At 40.7% G+C, this 23,318-nt stretch overlaps 1 protein-coding gene across 2 annotated transcripts in view; it reads right to left on the minus strand.

Moving 5' to 3' along the window:
• Positions 1-1,283: 1,283 nt before the first annotated feature.
• Positions 1,284-23,318, minus strand: part of LOC148060597 (cysteine-rich motor neuron 1 protein) — a 63,969-nt gene continuing 41,934 nt past the window's right edge. For both annotated transcript variants that reach the window (XM_087779885.1, XM_087779884.1), the window contains exons 4-15: positions 21,662-21,904; positions 19,679-19,858; positions 16,717-16,920; positions 15,373-15,501; positions 14,151-14,304; positions 9,104-9,225; positions 6,370-6,588; positions 5,566-5,781; positions 4,664-4,885; positions 4,199-4,312; positions 3,261-3,439; positions 1,284-3,163 (exon numbers count right to left, since the gene is read on the minus strand). In XM_087779885.1, coding sequence (XP_087636011.1) covers positions 2,975-3,163; positions 3,261-3,439; positions 4,199-4,312; positions 4,664-4,885; positions 5,566-5,781; positions 6,370-6,588; positions 9,104-9,225; positions 14,151-14,304; positions 15,373-15,501; positions 16,717-16,920; positions 19,679-19,858; positions 21,662-21,904 — 2,171 coding nt within the window. In that variant the 3' untranslated portion in view covers positions 1,284-2,974. The remainder of the gene's footprint in view (positions 3,164-3,260; positions 3,440-4,198; positions 4,313-4,663; positions 4,886-5,565; positions 5,782-6,369; positions 6,589-9,103; positions 9,226-14,150; positions 14,305-15,372; positions 15,502-16,716; positions 16,921-19,678; positions 19,859-21,661; positions 21,905-23,318) is intronic.

Below are 23,318 nucleotides of genomic sequence, written 5' to 3' on the forward strand. Positions count from 1 at the left end.
AAATACAAATTACTTACTTACTTACACATTACTGCGTGGCGATTAAAGAAATGTTCGTACATATTACTGCATTTCAATTTCGGAAATATTCGTACACATTACTGCGTGACGATTTCAGAAATGTTCATACATATTATTGCGTGGTGATTTCATAAATGTTCTTACATATAACTTTGTGACGTTTTTAAATATGTTTGTACATATTTCTGTTTGGCAATTTCGAAAATGATCCTACATGTAATTGCGTGGCGATTTTGAAAATGTTCGTACATATTTATCGCGTGGCGATTTTCGAAAATGTTCGTACATATTTATCGCGTGGCGATTTCGAAAAATGTTCGTACATATCGCTTGGCGATTTCGAAAATGTTCGTACATATTTATCGCGTGGCGATTTCGAAAAATGTTCGTACATATTATTGCGTGGTGATTTTGTATATGTTTGTACATATATCTGCATTGCGATATCAGAAATGTTCGTGCATATTACTGCGTGGCGTTATTGGAAATGTTCGTACAATGGTCTGGAAAAGCGCTATTTAAATACAAATGACTTACTTACTTACACATAACTGCGTGGCGATTTCCGATATGTTCGTATATATAACTGTGTGGCGGTTTCGGAAATGTTCGTACACATTACTTTGTGACGTTTTTAAATATGTTTGTACATATTTCTGTTTGGCAATTTCGAAAATGATCCTACATATAATTGCGTGGCGATTTTGAAAATGTTCAAACATATTTATCGCGTGGCGATTTTCGAAAAATGTTCGTACATATTTATCGCGTGGCGATTTCGAAAAATGTTCGTACATATCGCTTGGCGATTTCGAAAATGTTCGTACATATTTATCGCGTGGCGATTTCGAAAAATGTTCGTACATATGGCTTGGCGATTTCGAAAATGTTCGTACATATTTATCGCGTGGCGATTTCGGAAATGTTTGTAGACATTACTATGTGTGCATTTGTAAATGTTCAGTGTGCGTGTAGCCGACCGTTGTTTTCATACATGTTGCACATGGAGGTTTGTACACATTACCACATGTTTGTCCATTTACGTACATATTATAGTTTCAAGTCCCAACGATAAAAATCTAACATGCATTAGTGAACGTAACCAAAAAGGTATTTGTCCCATTTTTGCCAACAGACAAATGTCAAGTCCACTGACTGGGGAACGTCACACGATCCCTGAAGCCGAAGTAACTAAATAAGCTTAAAGTTGAATCCAATCATACTGATCCGTCAACATGGCGTTTGATTCCAAGACACTCGAGCTGGTTTCAGACATTTATTTCCAAACAGGTGTAAATGTTTCATCTACAACATATTTACACGATTCACAATAAATAAGGCTGTCGTGAATATCGCTAAATGTTCTACAAACATACAGCAGCTTTGGCTAACAACTTCCAAAAGAAACGTTAAACTATCGTATTAATAAATAAATCTATGTGAAAAAATAAATAAGTTCTACTAATTTAAACTACGTCTTTATTCTTACACGAAAAGAAAGCTTTTTTAGTTCACTCCCACCGACACAACTCTTCTAAAACTACAACACTTCAGTTCGGATCTTTTCTCGGGAGGATTTGGCACTGGATTTGAGGTCCACTTAAAAAAAAGAAAAAAAAAAAGGAAAAGTCTTCTCGTGTTCCTAGATGATGGGATGTGACGTCAGTTCGTTCGAGTGGTTCCACATCTCCACGTTTTAATCAGAGCTTTTAATCTCTCCAAGAATCCGGAGGTTGGATCCCCAAAATGTGAGTGAAAGTAAGTCTGTGCCGTCGGATTAGAGGAAAAAAAACACCAGAACTTCCGACATTTTAAAAAATCCTTTGTAACGATTTTTGTGTGATTTCTGCTGCATGTTTGAGGCGACAGGAAGTGAATAAGTTATTATTATATCATAATAAATACGAAATATAAAGATTGATTTATTCCTGCCACAAATTTGCGTAGTTCTTCATTTAATTATTTTGTAGTTGCTACAATCGATTGGTACGTCCAAGTTTTTCCAGCTAGTTGAGTCAAATTTTTAATCAGGTTAGCGGATTAAGTTTTACATTTTAGTTTTTCTCTATAATGTTACTTTTACAGCATATTTTTCTTACGAACTTGGCAATTAAAAGGACATTAAAGACCCAAAACGTTTAAACGAACACAATTTTAAAACAATGATTTGGTCGCTATTAAACACGGACATTAATTTGCGATTAATTTTACGTCGTTTTTTATGTCACAAATAAAGTTCTGTCACTTTAAATGCAGCATCCACCACCTAAACCAAAACTTGAAAAGTCAAAGTATTTGACCATTTTTTCGCAAACGCTGTAAATGTCAATCACTTAAAAAAAACTAGATGACGATATTTGTTTCACATTCAAGAAGTGATCCACAGCCGAAAATGCGATCCTTGCAGTGGTCAAAGGTTGAAAACCGTAACTCAAACTGCAACCGGTTTATACGACTAGCTTTAGGAGCTTCGTAACTCTTCGGAAAAAACCACAAAAACATGGTGGTCATAAAAATCCGTTTCACCTGACGGTCAATCGTATAAAAGACAAAATCGAGTCTAAACAAAGTGTTCCCAAACTCTGGATTGTTTTGGGAACAAGGGGTTCCTGTTTTCTAGCGTGTTTGACGGTTGGTCCCAAAGCGACATAAAAAAAAAAACGGGAGATAAAAGACGAAAACTCAGTCACACAGGAGTCTATAAAGCTGCATATGATTTGGCGGCTGATCTGGAGTCAGCTGGAGTGTCAGTCTATTTGGTCCCAGCTGATGGAGATGATGAGGATGACAGCACTTCCACAGGAGCAGCATCCTGTCATAAATCTGTTCCACTGCCTCCAAAGTCCAAGAGAGGTGGCGATACACAGAACTGCCGGTCGGGCAAAAAAAAATTTGTCCGTTCCAGCTGGAGAAGGAAATAAAAATGCGTCCTTGCGCGGTCAAAAAAGGTCCTTTAGCGCGGCGTCCAATCATTGCACAGCTTGGCTCGGGGGATGCTCATCTTGTCCACGCAGGAGGAGCTCATCTCCGGAGAGAAGTGGATGATCCCGCAGTCGTTCTTCACGTTCTGGAACTTGTTCTCCTTCGAGGGTTCCATGTAAACCACAGAGTTCTTGTTCACGTGCTTCTTCAGGATCACCGTCTGAGCAGAGGGAGGAGAAGCCGCTCATTTCCGTGGGTTGATTTCCAGGAGAAAAAAAAGGGAGGAAACTTGAAACCCCGGCGAGCGAAAGTCTTACCTTCTTTGGGGCGCTGTAGCATGACATCTGCACCCACTTCTTCTTCTTGTTGACCAGCAGCGCCACGGCCAGGAAGATGATGATGGCCATGAGGAGCCCGGCAAGGATCCAAGCGGCCGACTGGTAGATCAGCGCCATCTCCGCCCGGTTGGGGTGACTCTCACCCAGGCGGGTGTCGTCTGGGACACAGATCCATCAGGTTGTTAAACATGATGTTAAATAATTGATGTTGCTTTTATAGTTTTATCACAATAAACATGTAGTCATGCTTGCTGCGGCTCACAATGAGCTGGAAGGAAGCTGTGTCCAGCAACAAATGAACAAACTGTTTGTATGTAAGTGTGTCATGCTCTGAGCTTTCGAATAAAAAGGCAGCAAGAAGCGGAGAACATCAGTGGTTTGGGACGAGCCGTAAGAAGCGCCTCCACTTCTTGCTGCTACTGAAAGAATAACAACAAAGTCAGAAACCTAACATTTGTCTCTGTTTTCATTCCGATTGTCCAGGAGAAAATCCCTGACACTCAAGCTCGGAATTTTACATGGGGCTTGACAGATCGGCCTGACTGTCCTTCTTTTAAAACCTTAGGCACTGATGATGGGGGTCCCTCAGGGTCCCCTCCATGTCATTGTGCTTTTACTTCAATTTACAAGTAAATATTTTTAACCAATCTAAAATTAGTGGCGAGTCAAAATAGCGGATTCAGAAGGCAGAAAGTACCTTTATCTAATGTGTAAAGAGATGCATCTTTGCTCCTATATCAGGAGGTTGTCGCATCTAAACGTTGACCGTATAAGTTCATGCTAGCTTACTTCCCTACTCTGCAGTCTACTACAGGAAGTATGCGCTGGGAAAATGCGACATCAGAGGTTCAAGACACAAAATGTTACCCTTAAGTAATTGAGCAGAATTTATTTATTTATTTAACGGTTAGTATTACCTGTGTTCACAAGTACTGGTGGTGCGGTGGCCATCGTGATCCAGGTCGCAGACGCCACGGTGGTGGTTCGGGGCCGGCCGGTGGACACCAGGACGGGCAGCGACGTGGTCGTTTCTGCGAGTGACGTCGAGGGAAAAGTGTCAGGCTTGTTATGTAAAAAAAAGTCTTCAATTCGGCGTCCGCGGCGAACAAAAGGATCCTATGCGCGAGGTTCTCCCCAGAAAGGGAAAAGCTGACATGGAGCTTCCTGTGTAGTGGCGGCGAGCGTTGCAGGATACACGTGTGAATGTGCGGATGTTCCTGGAATGTTTCGTGTGTCGCATGGAACGCTCTCTGCCAGCGATTGTTTTTGCAGCAGCTAAACCTTCCACGACCACATTGTTAATTTCTCGGCTTCTGATTTATATCGTGCTTCCCTCGAATCGCATTACTTTGATTACGCCAAAAACATCGTCGAGCACTTACCCAGGCAGTACGGGCAGCACTGGCCCTTGCGCAGCACCGGGACCCTGCAGCTGGCGGCGGGGCAGCGCTGAGAGAAGCACTGAATGGTGCCGTTGTTGCAGGTACAGCTGGTGCAAGCGTTGGCCCTCCAGGAGTCTCCGGCCAGCAGCACGTCGCCGTCGTTGGTGATGCAGTATTCCTGCTGGCTGCTGCTCTCCGGCAGCAGTGGGCTCTGGGACTCGTCTGCGGTGGCACAAACCACAAAGCGTTGGAATAAGTGAGGCACAAATCATCCCACATGGGAGTTTTATCTCCGTCTCATTAGCGCTCCGCCGTACGGAGCCTCATCGTCAGAGCAGTGCGTGTTATTCCCACATTCCTGGTGACCAGAGCCATACATTTATCAAAGGCCGGCTCTGACAATCTGCTTTTGTGAAGAGGCAGATGCTGCGATAAGGCCCGGCGTTCTCAAGGAGCAGCTCACGGGCGCAGTCATGCGTCGGTGATTCGCGGGCCTCCTGCTTTCAGGATGTTGTCTTTCAGTCCGTGTGTGCAGCTGCGTCGAAAAAATCATTCTGGATTTAACAGAAGCGAGAGAGGGGTCGATGGGCCCCCCCGCTGTCGCGCTGTGTAAACCCAAGCAGTCGGTGCTCGTTTCTTTACAAGTCTGTGGGTCGGACGTAAAAGTGTCTGAAGAAACACGACACGCGAGCTGGTTGGAAGCCGACAGTTAACGCTTTTTGAAAATGTTGCGACTTGGAGCGGGGCCCCCTCCCTCGTAAACCCTGTTGCATCAGAGATCAATCAACGCATGCCTCGTGAAGGACCTGGTTCACATCTTGAATGGGGCCGCACGTGGGCCCACGGGACACACTTTGTCAGCTGCTACACAACATAGTCATAGACGACAACAAAAGGCTCACCAGGACAAACGTGGCAGCACGTGTTCTTGTTCCTGACGGGCGCCTGGCAGACGGCGGGGGGACAAACTTCCGTGTCGCAAAGAACCCGTCCCTTCCTGCAGGTGCAGCGCGTGCACTCGTCCAGGTTCCAGGTCTCGCCTTCCACGTAGAACTCCCCGCCGGGGGCCCTGCACACCACCATGTCCATCCCCTCTGGCTGTCCGCTGCCAGACTCATCTGAAGGAGAAGGAAAAAATGTCCCCATCAGTCATGTTCATGACGTATATCCAATACAATGACCCTGTCGCGGCTATATGTAGCATCTAAACATTGCATTCTTCTGAATATTTGAGGAGCCGAGTGGGTAGCTCCTTACAAAAACACCTGTCTAGTGTGTCTGGAAATAGAAAAGCTGCTGCTTTTAATCGCCATTATTTAAAGTTGATCCTGAATGAAACTGGAGGCCAGTTAAGAGATTGGAGAAATGTGAGTTCTTCTACTAGAGCGGGTCAGAATTCTCGCCGAAGAAACATCTTAAGACATTTTTATTTGTTCAGGCTTTTCCTTGATTTTCTGGAACTCCTGTGTTGTTCTCAGTGTTTTCTTGACCTTTAAAGTATATACTTTATTGAGTATTTTTTTGATTGTTTAAGCGCTTTGTGACCCTGGTCTGGAAAAGCGCTCTATAAATACAAATGACTTACTAACTTACTTACTTATAGGCCAATAATACTTATACTACCCATGATTATGCTACAAAATGGTACAGTACTTTAATTTAGTTTTGACCATGTCAACAATTGCAGGAATAAGTTAGCGTCTCACCCTCACAAGTGGGACAGCACTGTTCCGGCCTCACGACTGGACTGGGGCAGCTGGGCACCGGACAGGATATGAGGACGCACATCTCCCGGCCCGAGTGACAGTAGCAGTCGCGGCAGCCGTCGTGCCAGCCGTCGCCCTCCTCGTAGCGACGCCCGTTGGCGGTGAGGCAAACACTCGGGGCGGGGAGCGGAGCGGTGGTGCTCGGGAACTGGACGCCCTCTGGAAGGAATCGTCGGGAGGAAACAGTGTGAGCTTGTCTGATAGTTAGAAGTCGTGGTGTAGCGTCAGGTAAGTAGCTTCTCAGTTTCCAAACACATTTGGACTATCCCTTCTATACCGTTATCCCCCCCAAGAATGACCGTCAAGCACATCTTGAGGCGACGTCTTGCAAGGTTGGTTAGGTTTTGACTCAATTAGGTTTCTTTAAAACATGTTTTGTCTTGAAAAAAAAAGGAGCTTTGTGTCTTATTGCTAACTTTCTAGCTCAATGTAGTTTGTGCTTTGGGGTTTTCATTCCACTCGCTTTGTTTGGTCTGGAAACCATCATTCAACTCTGGCAACCTTCTTAGTAGCAAAAGCTGCGGCACTCCTTTGTTTTCTACTCCTTAAATTCAAACTATAATGTTTGACAAGCTCAAGCTTAACAAACCAATTTCACACGGAAACACCAAAAGTTTTTTCATGAGGCTTTGGCCCAAGTTAAAAAAAAACAAAACTGTGTTTTTTCGTGTAAACAAACATAAAAGCATCTGTGTTTTCCAAACATCGTATTTGTCTGGGTTTAATGTAGTCGTTGTTCCAAAAGTAAGAACAAAAAGAGAAGCGTCTTTTAGTTATAACGGCTCATAGCCATGGGATTAATGCAATACTTCATTTAAAAAAAATACATTTTGGAGGTTTTATGAGACTTTGAACGACTTTATTTGTCGTTTATTTAGTTTATCCGCACGCTTGACTTCCCCCCGATTCCCTTCATATCATCAACCCTCAACATTCCCTTCGAAACATTTGGGCAGATTCAAGCCTATTATGGGAATTAATTGTGTGCCGAGCGTCTATTTATTTGCTCTCCGATAACCCCGAGGGGCAGAGGACGGAGCAGATAAGCTCTGTTTGCAGAGTTGGGTTCGTGCCACCGAACTGCAGCGTTGATTTCCTGTGACCTTTGGCTGCTCCGCCGCCGAGACTTTCATGTTTGCTTGTTTTCTTGGTATTTAGCCTCATCCCTGAGCCGTGTGTGCTCCTCTCATTAGAACTCCCTCGGACCCCCGCGTCCCCCCAGAGCAGATGTTGCATTTATGAGAGGTGTTTACCTTTTTGCCCGTTTTAACGGCAGTGTAAATATTTCGGCCCTCGAAATGTTGCTGCGGTAAGACGATCGGCGCAAATACCTCCACAAACAGGAAGTGACCGCCTCCTACTGCAAATAAGCTGCTTACCTGATTTTGAAAGTCTCTGTGTGCTCGTGGGCACAAGGCAGCCTTGTCGCTGGGATTTTGTTTATTGGGTGAATTTAAAGAAGACATAAAGTCTGGTATTTTTTGCTTTTTTTAAACAGTTTTATGCTAGGCTTTTGCAGCGGGTTTGTGGACAAGTACGACTTTTTTTTAGCAAAACTTTATTTGACCCCGGACAAATAGCTGTAGTTTGAAACCCACCCTAACCCTTGAAAATATTTATCAGGAGATCTTGTCAATATGAATTCTGAATCCAAACTACTGTTGCAATTTTATAGCGGAGGCTAGCAACTTGACTAACAGCTGACTAGCCAAATCCGCTAACTAGCATAAGCTAACATTTTACTTGGACATACAAGTTTGAAATCTTGTCACCTTTCTGACAAGATTTCAAAGGTTAGTGCGTAGATCCAACCTGTGAATTCATGATAATTCAAATTTAAGCTAAGTTAGCGTTCAAGCACACGCACAATCAACTGCTGTGTTTTTGTTAGCGCTAATTACGGTAGTATTTAAGCTACAGTGTCGGAGTTCTCGATCAGCGGTTTCCAACAGGACCGCTTTTATCTCTGCATAAAATTTAGACCGACCTTCAGATAAAAAAATGCAAATACATGCGATATAGAGTTGTTTTAACTCATTTTAACTATTTAACATGTTTCTTTTTTGAGTAAACTTGATTAAAACGAGCGTCCTGACTTGACAAGAGTCACAGACTAAATGTTACAATCTTTTTTCAAAACAAAACACCTTTAACACAGTAATAATCAATAGAACAGAAATTTGATCATTTTAAAAATCTTTCAGTGCGGCCCGCTAAGAAATGCGTCGCGGACCAGTACCAGTCCCAGGACCATGGGTTTGGAACCACTGTTCTAACTCCCACACTAGAAAGAGGCAAGTGCTAACAAGAGGGCGCTAGAGTGAGCTACAATCCTACTGTACCACTAATATGGTTGTATTTCCACCAGTTTTAATGCGACAGAGATTGTAAAATAACATTTTAAAAATGTTTAAATACCTTTTAAAACCCTTTTTTGTTTTTGAAAAATTTGGCTGGTTAAAGATATTATAATTTTGAATTTTCGAATACGAAAACCCTGGGTCAAAGTTCACATCGGGGCCCCATGTTTGTTTTCCTTTCATCAAACGTGGCCCTCCTCGCGAGAATCAAGTTTAGAAACCCATGGTTTAGACCGAAAATTGACAAAACTCAATCCAGTCATAACTGTTGTTCTAAGGCTGAATATAAATCGCCACAAAAACAGTTTTCGTACCTTTGCAGGTGCAGGTGAAGCAGCCCTTCTTGTTCTGCTTGTATCCGTCGCCGCAGTGTTTGTCGCAGGTGAGCGGCGGACACTTGATGCAGCGACACATCTCGCATCCGTGCTTGTTGCGCCTGCAGGTGAGACACCAGGAGTCATGACACGATAACACACTCGTGGTCGAAAACATTTTTTAAAAAACGACACGTCGTGGGCGAAAGCGGAGTCCAGATGCAGGAATCCGATCCCATCCGCATCTGGACCTGCTTTACCTCGACTTTATTAGCCGGCTTTGAAGCGGCGCAAATAAAAGGCCAACATGTGAGATCCCCGCGGTTCACGCATCATACCGAACCAGAGGAACCATCTGAAGCCGCGTCAGATGCTTTCAATTTGGAGTCTCGGGAGTCAGATAAGAGCTCGTTCCTACGCTTTCATTTAGATAGTTTTGGATATCAGCAGGTTTTTTTTTTTTGATTGAGTAACAACTTCTTTATCTGATGAAGCAAAACGACTTCATAAACATGCAATTAAGGGCTTTAGAAGCCATAGAATCCACAGTTGTTACTTTCCATTCATCTCGCAGATGATTCTGATTCACTGACACGATAACTGTCACTAGAGAAGCAAATCAAAGTCAACATTTCAACCAAACGACTTCCTGTTTTTCTTTACTGTTTTTTTTTTTTTTTTACTGAAAATCCAAAACTTTAATCCACAATAGAGGGTTCAGGATCCGTGAAGTCCTTTTTTTTTTACGTTTTTATTCTCAGTAAAGTTTTGTTGATGAAAAACAATTTAAAAAATAATGTTTTTAATGAAAAATATTTTATAAAATGCATTTTTAAAACTTAATAAACAATATAACAGTTCAGAATTTGAAAAAAAACATCTGTTTGATTAATCAAACAGTTTTTAAGTCTGACGATTCAAATGGAAATGGAGAAATTTGTTAAAACCGAAAAATAAAGTTTTAATAATACCAGAAAAACAAAACTACTATGAAAAACCAACACAATAATCAGCTTTAAGAACCCATAGAACCCACAATTGTTACTCATTCATTCTCTAGATTTACTGACTTTCTTTTAAACTTTTTTTGAACTGGAAATCCAAAACTTTTATTCCAAATTAAATAGTTCAGTCAATTTTTTGTATCTTAAAAAGAAGTTTAGAATGGAAAAGGGGTTTTAGATCAAACTAGTTTTTAAGTCTGAAGATTGAAATAAAAATGCTGAAAACTGTGTTGACCAAAAGAAAAGTTTAAATGATGCCGGAAAAGCAAAACTACAAAGTAAACACCCACGATTTAAAAAAACTTTTAAGCTTAAAAAAACCATCAAATCCTCACTAACGCTACTTTCTCGTCAATCGTTCAAACCGACCAATTATTCTGATTTATCTCAAATCAAAGTGAATGAAAATTCTAAAGTTTTGTTTCAGAATATATGGACAAGAAATTAAAAAAAGAAAAGTTTAGATTCTCAGAAAAAATATTCAAAAAGAATGTTCGTAAAGCCAAAAATAATTCAGAATCCCAAAAATCAAAACCAAAATTTATGGAATTTTATCAGAATCAAAGTTTTAAATAAAGACATTTCTAAACATTATTGAGCTTTGAATTCAACTTTTGCTTTTGTGTTAAAAATGTATCTGTAAGAACTTTTTTTTATATTCATTCATTACTTTTTTCTACCCCTTATCGGGGTCGAGGGGAGACTGGATTCTATTCCAGTTTCATTGAGTGAGAGGCAGGGGACACCCTGGACAGGACGCCAGGCTGTCGCAGGACACACAAAGCAGTCTTCGTATTCAAAGTCAGCGGTAAAGCATCAAGAATTCATGACTTCAACTTCCACTTTAACTTTGAAGTCACGGCCCGACAGAAGACGCGCCTGTGCACCGGGTCATCCACCCATTCGTCCATCTGTGGGGCCGACATCTTTGCTCAGGACGTACATGTCAAAGAGTATAAGAGTCGCTCACAGAAACCTCTTGTGTCTCCGTGACGATGCGAGCGAGAAGACAAGTCGGCTTTGTGAGACGAACATATTCTCTGAAGGGTTTTATCCTGAGCAGCTGCTCGCGGAGGATCAAGTCGAGACTTCCTGCTCCTCTTTTTCCAGCTCAGTGCTTCTGGACTCTTCACTAGATCTGCACGGTTGAAGGACCCGGACTACCAAGTCCTGATGAGGCGACTTTTAAAAACAACGAAGTCAAAAGTGAGAGTCTGAGCTTTTCGGGAATGTGACCCGATGATGGACGAGGTCACGGTGAAACATTGAGGTGAAACGTTATTGTTTGTGTTACTGAACCACAGACGCAGGTTATTTGCTTTAGCAGCTCCTTAACACAAGCGAGTTTTTGACCCTTTATTCACAGTTAATTTCGGAAAAAATGTATGGATTATTTTCACTTTGAATGACTGTAGCTAACACTAGCTAGGCTAACATGCGTCTGATGGAGTTTCATTTGTTATTTTTAACGTTACAGTTTTTATTTTCACTTAGAATGACTGTAGCTAAAACGAGCTAAGCTAACAAGTGTCTGATGTATTGTTTATTTAACATTGCAGCTTTTATTTTCACTTACAATAGCTGTAGCTAACAATAGCTAAGCTATCAAGTGTCTGATGTATTGTTTATTTAACATTGCAGCTTTTATTTTCACTTACAATAGCAGTAGCTAACACTAGCTAAGCTATCAAGTGTCTGATGTATTGTTTATTTAACATTGCAGCTTTTATTTTCACTTACAATAGCTGTAGCTAACACTAGCTAAGCTAACAAGTGTCTGATGTATTGTTTATTTAACATTGCAGCTTTTATTTTCACTTACAATAGCTGTAGCTAACACTAGCTAAGCTAACAAGTGTCTGATGTATTGTTTATTTAGCATTGCAGCTTTTATTTTCACTTACAATAGCAGTAGCTAACACTAGCTAAGCTATCAAGTGTCTGATGTATTGTTTATTTAACATTGCAGCTTTTATTTTCACTTACAATAGCAGTAGCTAACACTAGCTAAGCTATCAAGTGTCTGATGTATTGTTTATTTAACATTGCAGCTTTTATTTTCACTTACAATAGCTGTAGCTAACACTAGCTAAGCTATCAAGTGTCTGATGTATTGTTTATTTAACATTGCAGCTTTTATTTTCACTTACAATAGCAGTAGCTAACACTAGCTAAGCTATCACGTGTCCGATGTATTGTTTATTTAACATTGCAGCTTTTATTTTCACTTACAATAGCTGTAGCTAACACTAGCTAAGCTATCAAGTGTCTGATGTATTGTTTATTTAACATTGCAGCTTTTATTTTCACTTACAATAGCAGTAGCTAACACTAGCTAAGCTATCAAGTGTCTGATGCATTGTTTATTTAACATTGCAGCTTTTATTTTCACTTACAATAGCTGTAGCTAACACTAGCTAAGCTATCAAGTGTCTGATGTATTGTTTATTTAACATTGCAGCTTTTATTTTCACTTACAATAGCAGTAGCTAACACTAGCTAAGCTATCAAGTGTCTGATGTATTGTTTATTTAACATTGCAGCTTTTAATTTCACTTACAATAGCAGTAGCTAACACTAGCTAAGCTATCAAGTGTCTGATGTATTGTTTATTTAACATTGCAGCTTTTATTTTCACTTACAATAGCTGTAGCTAACACTAGCTAAGCTATCAAGTGTCTGATGTATTGTTTATTTAACATTGCAGCTTTTATTTTCACTTACAATAGCTGTAGCTAACACTAGCTAAGCTATCAAGTGTCTGATGTATTGTTTATTTAACATTGCAGCTTTTATTTTCACTTACAATAGCTGTAGCTAACACTAGCTAAGCTATCAAGTGTCTGATGTATTGTTTATTTAACATTGCAGCTTTTATTTTCACTTACAATAGCTGTAGCTAACACTAGCTAAGCTATCAAGTGTCTGATGTATTGTTTATTTAACATTGCAGCTTTTATTTTCACTTACAATAGCTGTAGCTAACACTAGCTAAGCTATCAAGTGTCTGATGTATTGTTTATTTAACATTGCAGCTTTTATTTTCATTTACAATAGCTGTAGCTAACACTAGCTAAGCTATCAAGTGTCTGATGTAGTTTAATTTCCCATTTATTTAACATTTCATTTTTTTAAACCTTAGAATGACTACAGCTAACACTAGCTAAACTAACAAATGTCTGATGTATTGTTTATTTAAAATTGCAGCTTTTATTTTCACTTACAATAGCTGTAGCTAACACTAGCTAAGCTAACAAGTGTCCGATGTAGTTTAATGTATTGTTTATTTAACATTGCATTTTTTATTTTACCTTAGAATGACTATAGCTAACACTAGCTAAGCTAGTTTAATTTCTTGTTTCCCTAAAATGCAATGCTTTTATTTTACCTTAGAGTGACTCACTAGAACAAAACCATTATTTGAATCACCTGTTCTTCACCCTATTATTAATGTTTCCTGAAAATGTTAAAATACTTCTTTTTAGTGGCATTTATATTCTTTTTTTTCTTAGTTTTTTAACTAAATATTTATCTTTATTGGACGTGACTCATGCAACAAGTTCTTCAGTTGCACAACACATGCTCTTTTTTGTATTCCTCTGCTTTTACTGAACCAAACTAATGTTACTTGTTGTTGGTTTTTTTTTTTAAATAATACTACTGTACTACTCAAAACTGTGGAACACCTAGCGTTATATAATTGAGATTAAAAAAATAATCATATTGATTCCTAAAAAAGGTATTAAACGCTCAACAAACTGATAACAAATAAGAGAAATAATGTTCAAAATGTTCAAACTATACTTGGATTTCAACTCAAATCATTAAGGTTCAAAACCATTTCTCCTTTTAAAAAGTTGATTTTTTTTTTTTCTTGTGGTAGGACTTAAAAATAAGGACTCACTCCCTCTTAATGAACTCAGCGCTGTAGCTAAACTTCACACAACGCTCTCAACCATCAGAGACGTAAGCAGAAAGACATCAGTGACCCTCAGAACCGCAGGAACCCCAGTGAGAACCTCTGGTGTGTCGCTCTTACTCACACGTATCCATAGGGGCAGGTCTTGGTGCAAGTCAAAGGTCGACACTTGAGCACGGGGACGCTGCACTCGCACACCTCGCAGCCGAAGTCGTCTCGCTCGTACCCCGTCGGGCAGTGCAGGGAACAATGTTTCGCCAGGTCGGGGCAGGAGTCGTCTGCAAGGGTTGAGGAAGAGTTCATCAGAAGCAGCGACGAGCATCCGTCAAGATGTCGCTCATCACAGCATTCCTGCTGCCAGGAAGCTCGCCAGGAATGTGGCCGAAGGAAAAATGCCGACATCGACACGAATCTCTGGATCTTTGGCGAACATTTCTGGAGAAATACGTTTGTCCTTTCAAATAGTTTTTAACAACCTTGAAGAACTATTTTTAACTTTTGCTGACTAATAGCTATTTTTCTTTGATGCCAAACTTTTTATTTTATGACTTAACATTTTACTTTGAATTCAAAACTTTATGTTTGAAACTATTTAATGTTTTGGATTCAAAACCTTTTTTTCTGATTACATTTTTCTTTCCTTCATTAAATTATTCCACCTTTCTTTCAAACTATTCGATTTTAAACTCTTTACAATTCACTTCATTTTTTCCCCCATTATTTTCTTAGTCTCAAAAACAATAAAAAACTTTTATTTTTTTTGTGGGGGTACAAGAATGAAAACTTTATTTTAGTTTTTCGTAAAAAAGAAAGAAAAAAAAAGAAAAAGGAAAGAAAATTTAGATTAACCATTTTTATTTAGGTTCAAATTATTTGTTTTCGAAAGGTAGTATTAGAAATAAAAGCCTTTTCTATTTAATTAAAAAAAATGTTTTACTCAGATTCACAATTTTTATTAGGGTTTTTGTTTTCAAAGGCATTTTTGTGGGGGATTAGCAGTAAAACTATATAATCAAAACAGCTTTTTTTATTCAGATTCACAACTTTTCTTTAGGTTCACCATTTTTATTTCCATATTAAGGGTTTTTATCTGATTCAAAACTATTTTACTTTTGATTTTCTTTGCTCTTCTCAATCCACACAAAGACTTCAGTCTCCTTTATGGGCCAAATCAGAGGTTTAAAAAAAAGTAAGAACCTTTGAGCCTCTTTTTCACAAGAGCAACTGAAAATAGACAATTTGTGAAAAGAACTCCTCGCTGGGATTTGAACCTCTGACCTTCTCAGCCGTCATAATAAAAAGCAGGACATTCAAAGATCTTCATCTACAGTAAAAAGGTCTCTTACTGCTGAGGCACTGGCAGAGAAGACACCCGTTCTCGTCCTGATGGAAGCCGTAAGGACAGTCGACCACCGACAGCGAGCAGTTCTCCAGCGGCGGGCAGAGCAGAGGACTGACCGTTTCGTACGAAGGTTCTGTGGAACAAAAACATTTAAAGATTACAGTCTTGACGACACATCATTTTAGGTTTTTCATGTGAGATTTTACACCTTCAAACCGTCAGCTCAATTCTTTCTAAATATATTCAACCCTTTTGTTTTTATATTCCAAAATTGATACTTTTATTGTAATTCAATGCCGTTTTTTCTTTATGTTCTTATTGTATTTAAAAATCTATTACAGGAGTACAGGGCTGCTTTTGTACTGATAAAGAACTTTTTTTGTGTGTTTTATACAAAAATCTTTTATTTAATAATTTCACTACTTCTTTGTTTCCCCACTTTTTTCTTATTAAGATATTTTTGAAAATCTGTTTTTTCGGTAATATATATAATATATACGGTTACCTTTTTTGTTTTCAAACTTTTTTTTTTCATCCAAATCTATGTTGATTTTTGTACTTTATCTTTTTTATCTCAAAACATTTTTTTTAAATCCTTTAATCTGTAGATTATTGAATTCTCAACTTCACTTTCAGCTTCATAGTTTTAGATTTTTAAATATTTATGCTTATTCAAAACTTTTTTTAACCCAAAAAGTTGTTCGTTTTTGCAACTTTTGCCACATTTTTTATTTCAGCTTGTTGTTTTTTAAACCCTTCTTGGTTTCAACCCTTTTTTTTTTTATCCAAAAATGTGTTGATTTGAATATTTTTCAATTTTTTTCATTTGAAACCCTTTTTAAAACCATTTTTTTTTCCTCCTAATTCTAAACTTTTATTTCAGCTTCATTATCTTTTAGTTTTTCTAACTCCTGTTGCTGATTCAAAACTTTTTAAAATCCAAAAACATGTAGATTTTTACATTCTCCAACCCTAGGTTTCAAACATTGGTTCAGGCTTCCTTCCAAACAGCATCTGCAGTAAACGTGCAGCAGCGACTCGAGCCTCAGACTCGTCTCCATCGTTACTTCGACCGCAACGATTCCCGTCACTCTCGCCACGTTCGGGGGCGGAGCCAACCCAACGAGCTGTGACCAATTACGGAGGAGAAATAAAAAAAAAGAGAATCCACTTCAACTCCCTCCGGCTTTAACTGCGCCACACACAGGTGGGTCTCATTTGGGCTGAAGGAACACAAAGAACCCTGGAGCTCCAGGAGCGTCGGTGGCTCCTTCTTTAATGAGCCGACCCCGCCTCGCATGTGTCGAACCGAGCCGTAAACGAGACCCAATTAAAGCGGCGCTGGTACCTTCGCAGAAGGGGCAGCACTCTCCGGGGATCTTGACGGGATTCTGGCAGCTCTGTTTGCAGGCCATTGCCGTGCAGTGAGGGTCGCCGTCCACGCACTGGCAGAAGGTGCAGTCGTCCTCCTTCCACTGCTCCTCGTGGCCTCGCAGCTTGTTGTTGATCCAGCAGCTGGCCTTGGTGCTGTCCACCGACAGCAGCTCCACGTCTGGACGGAAAGAAATTCTGGGTCAAAAACTCCGATTCCAAGTTGTATTTTTTGAGAGGATTTAATTAAAAGCTCGGGTTTTTATTTTGCTCCATCGATTTTTGCATCAAGTGTCAAACCCGAAAACGAACCGTTTCTCTTAAATCTTATGTTTATAAAAGTGACCACAAGAATCATGATTAACTTGATTTAAACTTCTTTTTATTTTTTGTTTCATTTCCTCTTCGTTAACTCGCAAAATAACATCTTCTATTTCCTGGGGGATGGGAGGTTCATTTTATTTGATTGAAAACTTGAGACCCCGTCTTCCCTTCATCGTTTTAGAAAGAAGCTTTTTTTTTTAAAACCAGAAAACCATTGACATGTTTGAATCTAGGAAACAATTAATGAACAAATATTAAAAATATATATTTCATTATTAAAAAGTAATGTATACATTTCTACTCTGAGTTTGGAGGCAGGAGCAGAGAAAAGAGATCTTAATCTTTTTAAGATATTTGCGCTTTTCCTCCTTTGATCTATGCTCTTTATATTTGCACTTTGTTCTTGCTTTCATGAAACTTCTGTACCTTCTGTTGTCTGCTGTGAACTGGAAATCTAAATTTCCAGAAGAAGATCTCCAAAGGGATTAATAAAGTCCATCCATCCATCCATTTAAAATTGGTATTGATCCAAATAATGTTTGTGTCAAAACACCAAAGTGCCAAGTTGGATTTTTTTTTAGCTCCAGTCTTTATTAAGAAAGTAACTAATTTATATTTATATATTGCTTTTCTAGACCAGGGTCACAAAGCGCTTAAACAATAAAAAAAACAACTCGAAAAAGATATACTTAAAAGGTCAAGATAACACTAAGACAAACACAGGTGTCCCAGAAAATCAGGGAAACGCCTGCACGAATAAGAAAGATGACCATGAATAGATAAGAAAAGTAAGAACCAGAATTTTAAAGTTGATCCTGAAAGAAACTGGAAGCCAGTGAAGAGTTTTAAGGATCGGGAAATGTGAGTTCTTCTACTTGAGCGGGTCAGAATTCCTGCTACAGAGTTCTGAATCAACTGCATGCAAGACAATCCTTTTTGTCTCCATCGATTTCAGATAACATGTTTATTTTTCATCAGTATCACATGTCAATCAAGGCCTGAGGGCCAAAAAACTGTCGACCAAAAGTTTTTTCTTGTCTGCGCCTAGAACTGCGTTTACAAAAAACGAGTTTAACTCAATCATTTCTTGCTGATTTAAAGGTTTTCTCCAAGTTGACTATCAAATGAAAAAGGTGAATGGAGTGATTACGCTCTTGAATTCATCATAAACCTGCTTCATAGTGAAGGTTCAACGCTGCTTCCTGCCGTAAGAATACAGTCTGATCTCCTGATGGTCATGTGGTCAGTGACTGCTGTCCAGAAGCAAAAAGATGAAAGCATTCCCTAGCAGACGCCTACACATTCCAGATGTACCTCCGATTTCTGACCCAACGTGATCCCTTACGCCGTCTTCGTCCCCCCCTTTTGTGATAGAACCTCCAACAACCAACCAACCGTTGCTACTGTGATGTGGTCGCCATATGCGCCGCAACAACCCCGGTTCCCTTTTAACAACCCTCGGGGGGACGTTGATCTCATCCCCTTCTTTGAACCCCCCCCCCCAAAAAAAACGGCCCAGAGCCACGTTTAAGCTGACCAGTAGTCTCTGGAAGAAAGAGGGTTTACGCTCCTAAGCCGTGGTGGAAATGAGTCCCTGAACGCAGCATGACATTCGCCGCTATAGGTGGTTATACAAGAAGCCTGTGACGAAACGCTCCCTTCAGGTTGAGATGACGTTCGCTGGCCAACCTTGTCCGCTCCCTAACAGCTACTCAACGACCTTCACAGGTTTCTCACACTACATGTTTTCCCAGGATTTGGACAGAACGTTTTCGGTTCTGGATGAAAAAACAGCCACAAACGAGATCTTAAGTTTGTTTGACTGAGCGGGTGAATCATGATCTATATTCCAGGCTCTGATCCCTGTGCATCCAATTTCAGTTTCTCTTCATTTACTCGCCAAAGAACCTCTTGTTTTATCATTTCTTTGGGGTGTGAAGTAAAATGTATTCAGTTCTCTTCCCTTCACGTTCACTTGTGTCAAATATCTGCCTGCCAAGTTATTTTAAGCAGGCGTAAGCACGTAAACTGAACTGTAAAAATGTGATTTAATTCTACTTTTTTTTTACACTCCCATGGCAACGATGTTCAAATGATGTTTAAAATGATTCAAGCAGCAGCGCATGAGACTGGTGTTGTGAGCAGACAAATGTTGAGCACGTGTATGACATGTTGAACACATGTGCATGACTGGTTGAGCGCGCAGCAGAGTGATTTTGAGTGTACAACAACCAAGACACACTCGCTCAAACCGGTGGCATTACTATCACTCCATAGACGTCATCCATGATGTGACGTGCGTCGTAAATCCCATCCCCTGATGAAGCAATGAAGTAATCCCGCCCACGGCGAGTCATGAAAGTGTTTGTAAACAAGACACGCACCAGGTATTCTTCATATATAAGGCGCTCTGGGTTATAAGGCACACTGTCGTTTTTCTGTTGGCTTTTAAGTGCTCCTTATAGTGCGGAAAATACGGTATCTAATGCGATCCATAACATTTTGCTGTTAAACGGTAACAATGAATCGGGAAAGATGGATGTGAAATGAATAACATGTAAAAAATGCAAACATGTTCAAGTAGTGACACACTCGGACAACACAACATCTCTTACCTATGCAGACAGGACAGCACTCTCCCTCGGGAATGTAGAAGTTTTCACAGTCCAGTTCGGCGCACTCGGCCTTGGAGCAGAAGGAAATCCCTCCGCGACACTGACACAGCCAACAGGGGTCCATGCGGTAAACCTCCCCTTCCGAAAACTCCTTCCCATCGTGGACACACTTTGGGGAAACTGGGAAATTAAACAAAATGGTTTGGAAAGTGCAGGGAAGGAATGTTGCCCTGAGTGCAAATGCGACAGGTGGGTTGAATCAAAATAACTTTCTAATGCGTTGCATCATCTTTGTCCTTCTCTTCAGGAAGAGCTTGACCTGCTCGGAGCTCATTAACCACACTCGGAAGAGGAAAGACAAAAAATGGCATATTTCATCTTGACAGTGATTCTGCAGAACACATTTAAGTGCTCGGCGGTTTTGGTTCTTTCGACAATGAGAGATCACAGTCGGCCCGAAGGACGCGAGACTATGCGCGATTATGTAAGAGCATCCGCCGAGCGAGTGTGGTCAGTAAATGTATTCCACAGCTACAAACAGATGTGGGCCCTGTGGGTTCTTTTTTCTATAAATGAAGATCTGTTCTCCATACCATAAGACTCAAGAAGTCTCTCCCATCATGACCCCATACCTCTGACGATCCTAACACGAAGCAGATGTGCAGACCAAAGTTGAAAGCAGCTTTTGTTGATCGCTTGTCCGCTATACTTTTTTGACATTCTCACTTTTTTTCCCCCATGCACGTGTCCAGTGAAGCAGGGAGAAGATCTAAAGCTTGATGAAATTGAAGGTTTGAGCTCTAGGAAGTGACGGCTGGGATATGATTTCCGGAGTCATTGTCTGAGGTAATCCTTTAAAACAGCAAGTGACCAACGGTATAAAAAGCCATCTTTATGATTATAGCTTGTGCTGGGAAAACTTCAGATGAGAAAATTTTGCAAAATGTAAAATCACAGTTATCCAACAGAGTTACCTTCCTCTGCAGCAGAGTTGAACATTAGTTCTCAGCTTGTGAGGTTTCAATAGGAATTTAATCTAAAACTTTCCTTTTCAGTGGCTTGATTTATTTGTGACAACTTTGCTATTTTTAGCACAAATTAGCCAACGTTGGTTACAATGTTTGTTGCAACAATTCAAGAGCCGTGTACTGGAACAAGATCAGGGACTGTAGGGGAGGGATGGGGGTCCGGGTGCATGTCCATGTCCCCTTTCTGCACCGCTTTCTGTATGAGCAGTCATGCAGGCCTAACGGACGGTAGAGGCTCCACAAAAGGCATCAAGCTTTAGGCCCAAAGGGCAGCAGACACTTGTTATCAAAACACTGATCCCATGGCCCCCACGGCTGCCATTCAGCCCCCGCCGGACCTGCCGGACTCGATTACCCTCCCTACTGGCAGAATGGAGGACATAAAAAGCATTCCCATCAATGAACTGCTGAACCTTTTCCCTTTGGACGTGTGACCAGACAGAAACCCTTTGACACTGCACTTCTGTTGAGCAAATTCATAGCCTAAGCACTTTTCTGGTCACTGGGCTTGTTAAGTCCATTAATTCCAGGACAGGGCCCTCATTTATACATGTAGAGAGGCCAGAATGGGAATTTGTTCTGTTGGTAAAACAGTAAAGATTTGTTTAAGAGGGCAGAGTAAACGACACCGACGATCCTCTCATGGTGTCGTCTGAACTGAGAGATCTGCTTGACTCTAATATGGCTGTATTCAAGGACGAATCAGGGGAAAGAAACACTCTGGGAGAGCGTCATTAAACAACAGGAGGTGTAATTCCGATTGGGGAAAAGTAGGCTCAAACAGTGTGGTCCAATTCAGTAAAACTCATTTTGATGTGTGGACAGGCAGCAGGGGAGGAAAACCGCAACTGTGAGATAAATTGTTTCGGAGGTGCCGAGTCTCGCACCTACCGTGCAATTTCAACCCACCCTCAGCAGGAGGGCAATCGACACAGATTGTGTAGTGTGCAATTACCTTTCTGGCACTCAAAGATATCACAGCAGTCGCCTGGATGACCGCTAGCCTGGCTGACCGGCAGTGACCGCTGTCCACTTGGGCATTTGGGCTTTTGGCAAGCGCGTAGATCACAAGTGCACTGGGGTAGCACTGAAGGGCAGCAGCCAGCAGGGGGTGTGTAAGCGTGAGTCAAGACTGATCCTTTCGGACAGGATGGCACCTGCAGAGCTGGACATTTCACCCCAGCACACTTCAGTTCCTCTGGAAGACAGAAAGAAAAAGTACAACTTTTAATATATTGAGAACAATATGTGGATAAACCCCGAGGTTTGTGGAGTATGAAAAGCGACTGCCAACAGGAGAACATTTTAAATCACTATCGTATTTTCCGAACTATAAGGCGCACTTAAAAGTCTCTAATTTTCTCAAAAATGGGCGGGATTACATCATTGCATCATCACGGGGTGGGATTTACGACTCACGTCTATTGAGTGATATTACTGCTCCCAGTTTGAGCAAGTGTGCGGTACGAACGTTTGACTGTATTTTTTATTCTATGCGCCTTATAATCCGGTACGCCCTATTTATGAAAATAGTTCTAAAATAGGGCATTCATTGAAGGTGCGCCTTATAATCCGGTGCGCCTAATATTGCGGAAAATACGGTAATTACTAAACCATGGTCCCCCGTCACCCAACAGGTTTTTGTTGTCCCATCCCACCCAGGTCTGTCTCAGGAAAACCAGAAAACAGAGGTTTCCTTCACATCACTCCCGTCACTTGTCCATACATTCACCAGAGCCACCATAATAGCTCTTGTTAGGGGGGGAAATTGCAGCGTGCAGGGGTACTGGAAATCTGTGCAAGAGGGGCTTAGGGGTGTATTTTGGAGCGTGTTCAGGAAAGGAAAAGTGGAAAGCCCCTCTGCAGCACCATTCTATGAGAACAGTAGCTACCTTAGAAATATTGGATTACAAAAGCAAAGGGACGTGTTTATTTTGGGTCTTTAGTGTCACTGTAATGTACACAGCGTAGCGAGGAATCGGTCTCACACGGTCGTTTCCAGACCCCCCGAAAAGCCGTGCACACTTTGTTAAACTGTTGCGAGGGAGTGAAGCCTTTGCGCAGATGATGGATGATGAAAATCCCATAATTGCACGTCCAATTTGAATCCTCACTCGGGGAAACGTGTCAACGTTTTAAAGAAGCCGGATTAAGATAAAGTATTCGAAAGTCAGTTTTGTTCAGGGTTTTTGGAAACTTTGGTAGAACAAACGTTACAGATGGCACATCCATTTGGAGTCTTTGGGATAATGTAGCTAATCGCTGACATTTAAAGATCTACAAAGTGAAGCCATCTGAAAGTTGCCAACAGATGGGAAAAGTATGATCATTTAAGGACCTTTGTGGTGCATTCCATTTGCCTTTTTACATCAGAGATAACCAATCGTTCAACGTATATTTTTTTCAGGCCAAAACCAGCCCTCAAAGTCAGTCAGTTTGCCACAGTGTACTCAGATGTTTATAAAGGATCATGCAACGAGAGCCTGCCTCAGGGCCCCTTGCCTGGTGCCACCTCTTTAGTGCCCACAGCTAGCCATTTAAACAGCAATTTCTGAAGTGAGAGGAAAAGCTAATGCTAAATAAGAGCTATAAAAATGTTATTCAAGGGTCCA

This window comes from Callionymus lyra, chromosome 18 (genome assembly GCF_982586985.1).
Source record: "Callionymus lyra chromosome 18, fCalLyr1.hap1.1, whole genome shotgun sequence".
Classification (NCBI taxonomy): Eukaryota; Metazoa; Chordata; class Actinopteri; order Syngnathiformes; family Callionymidae; genus Callionymus; species Callionymus lyra.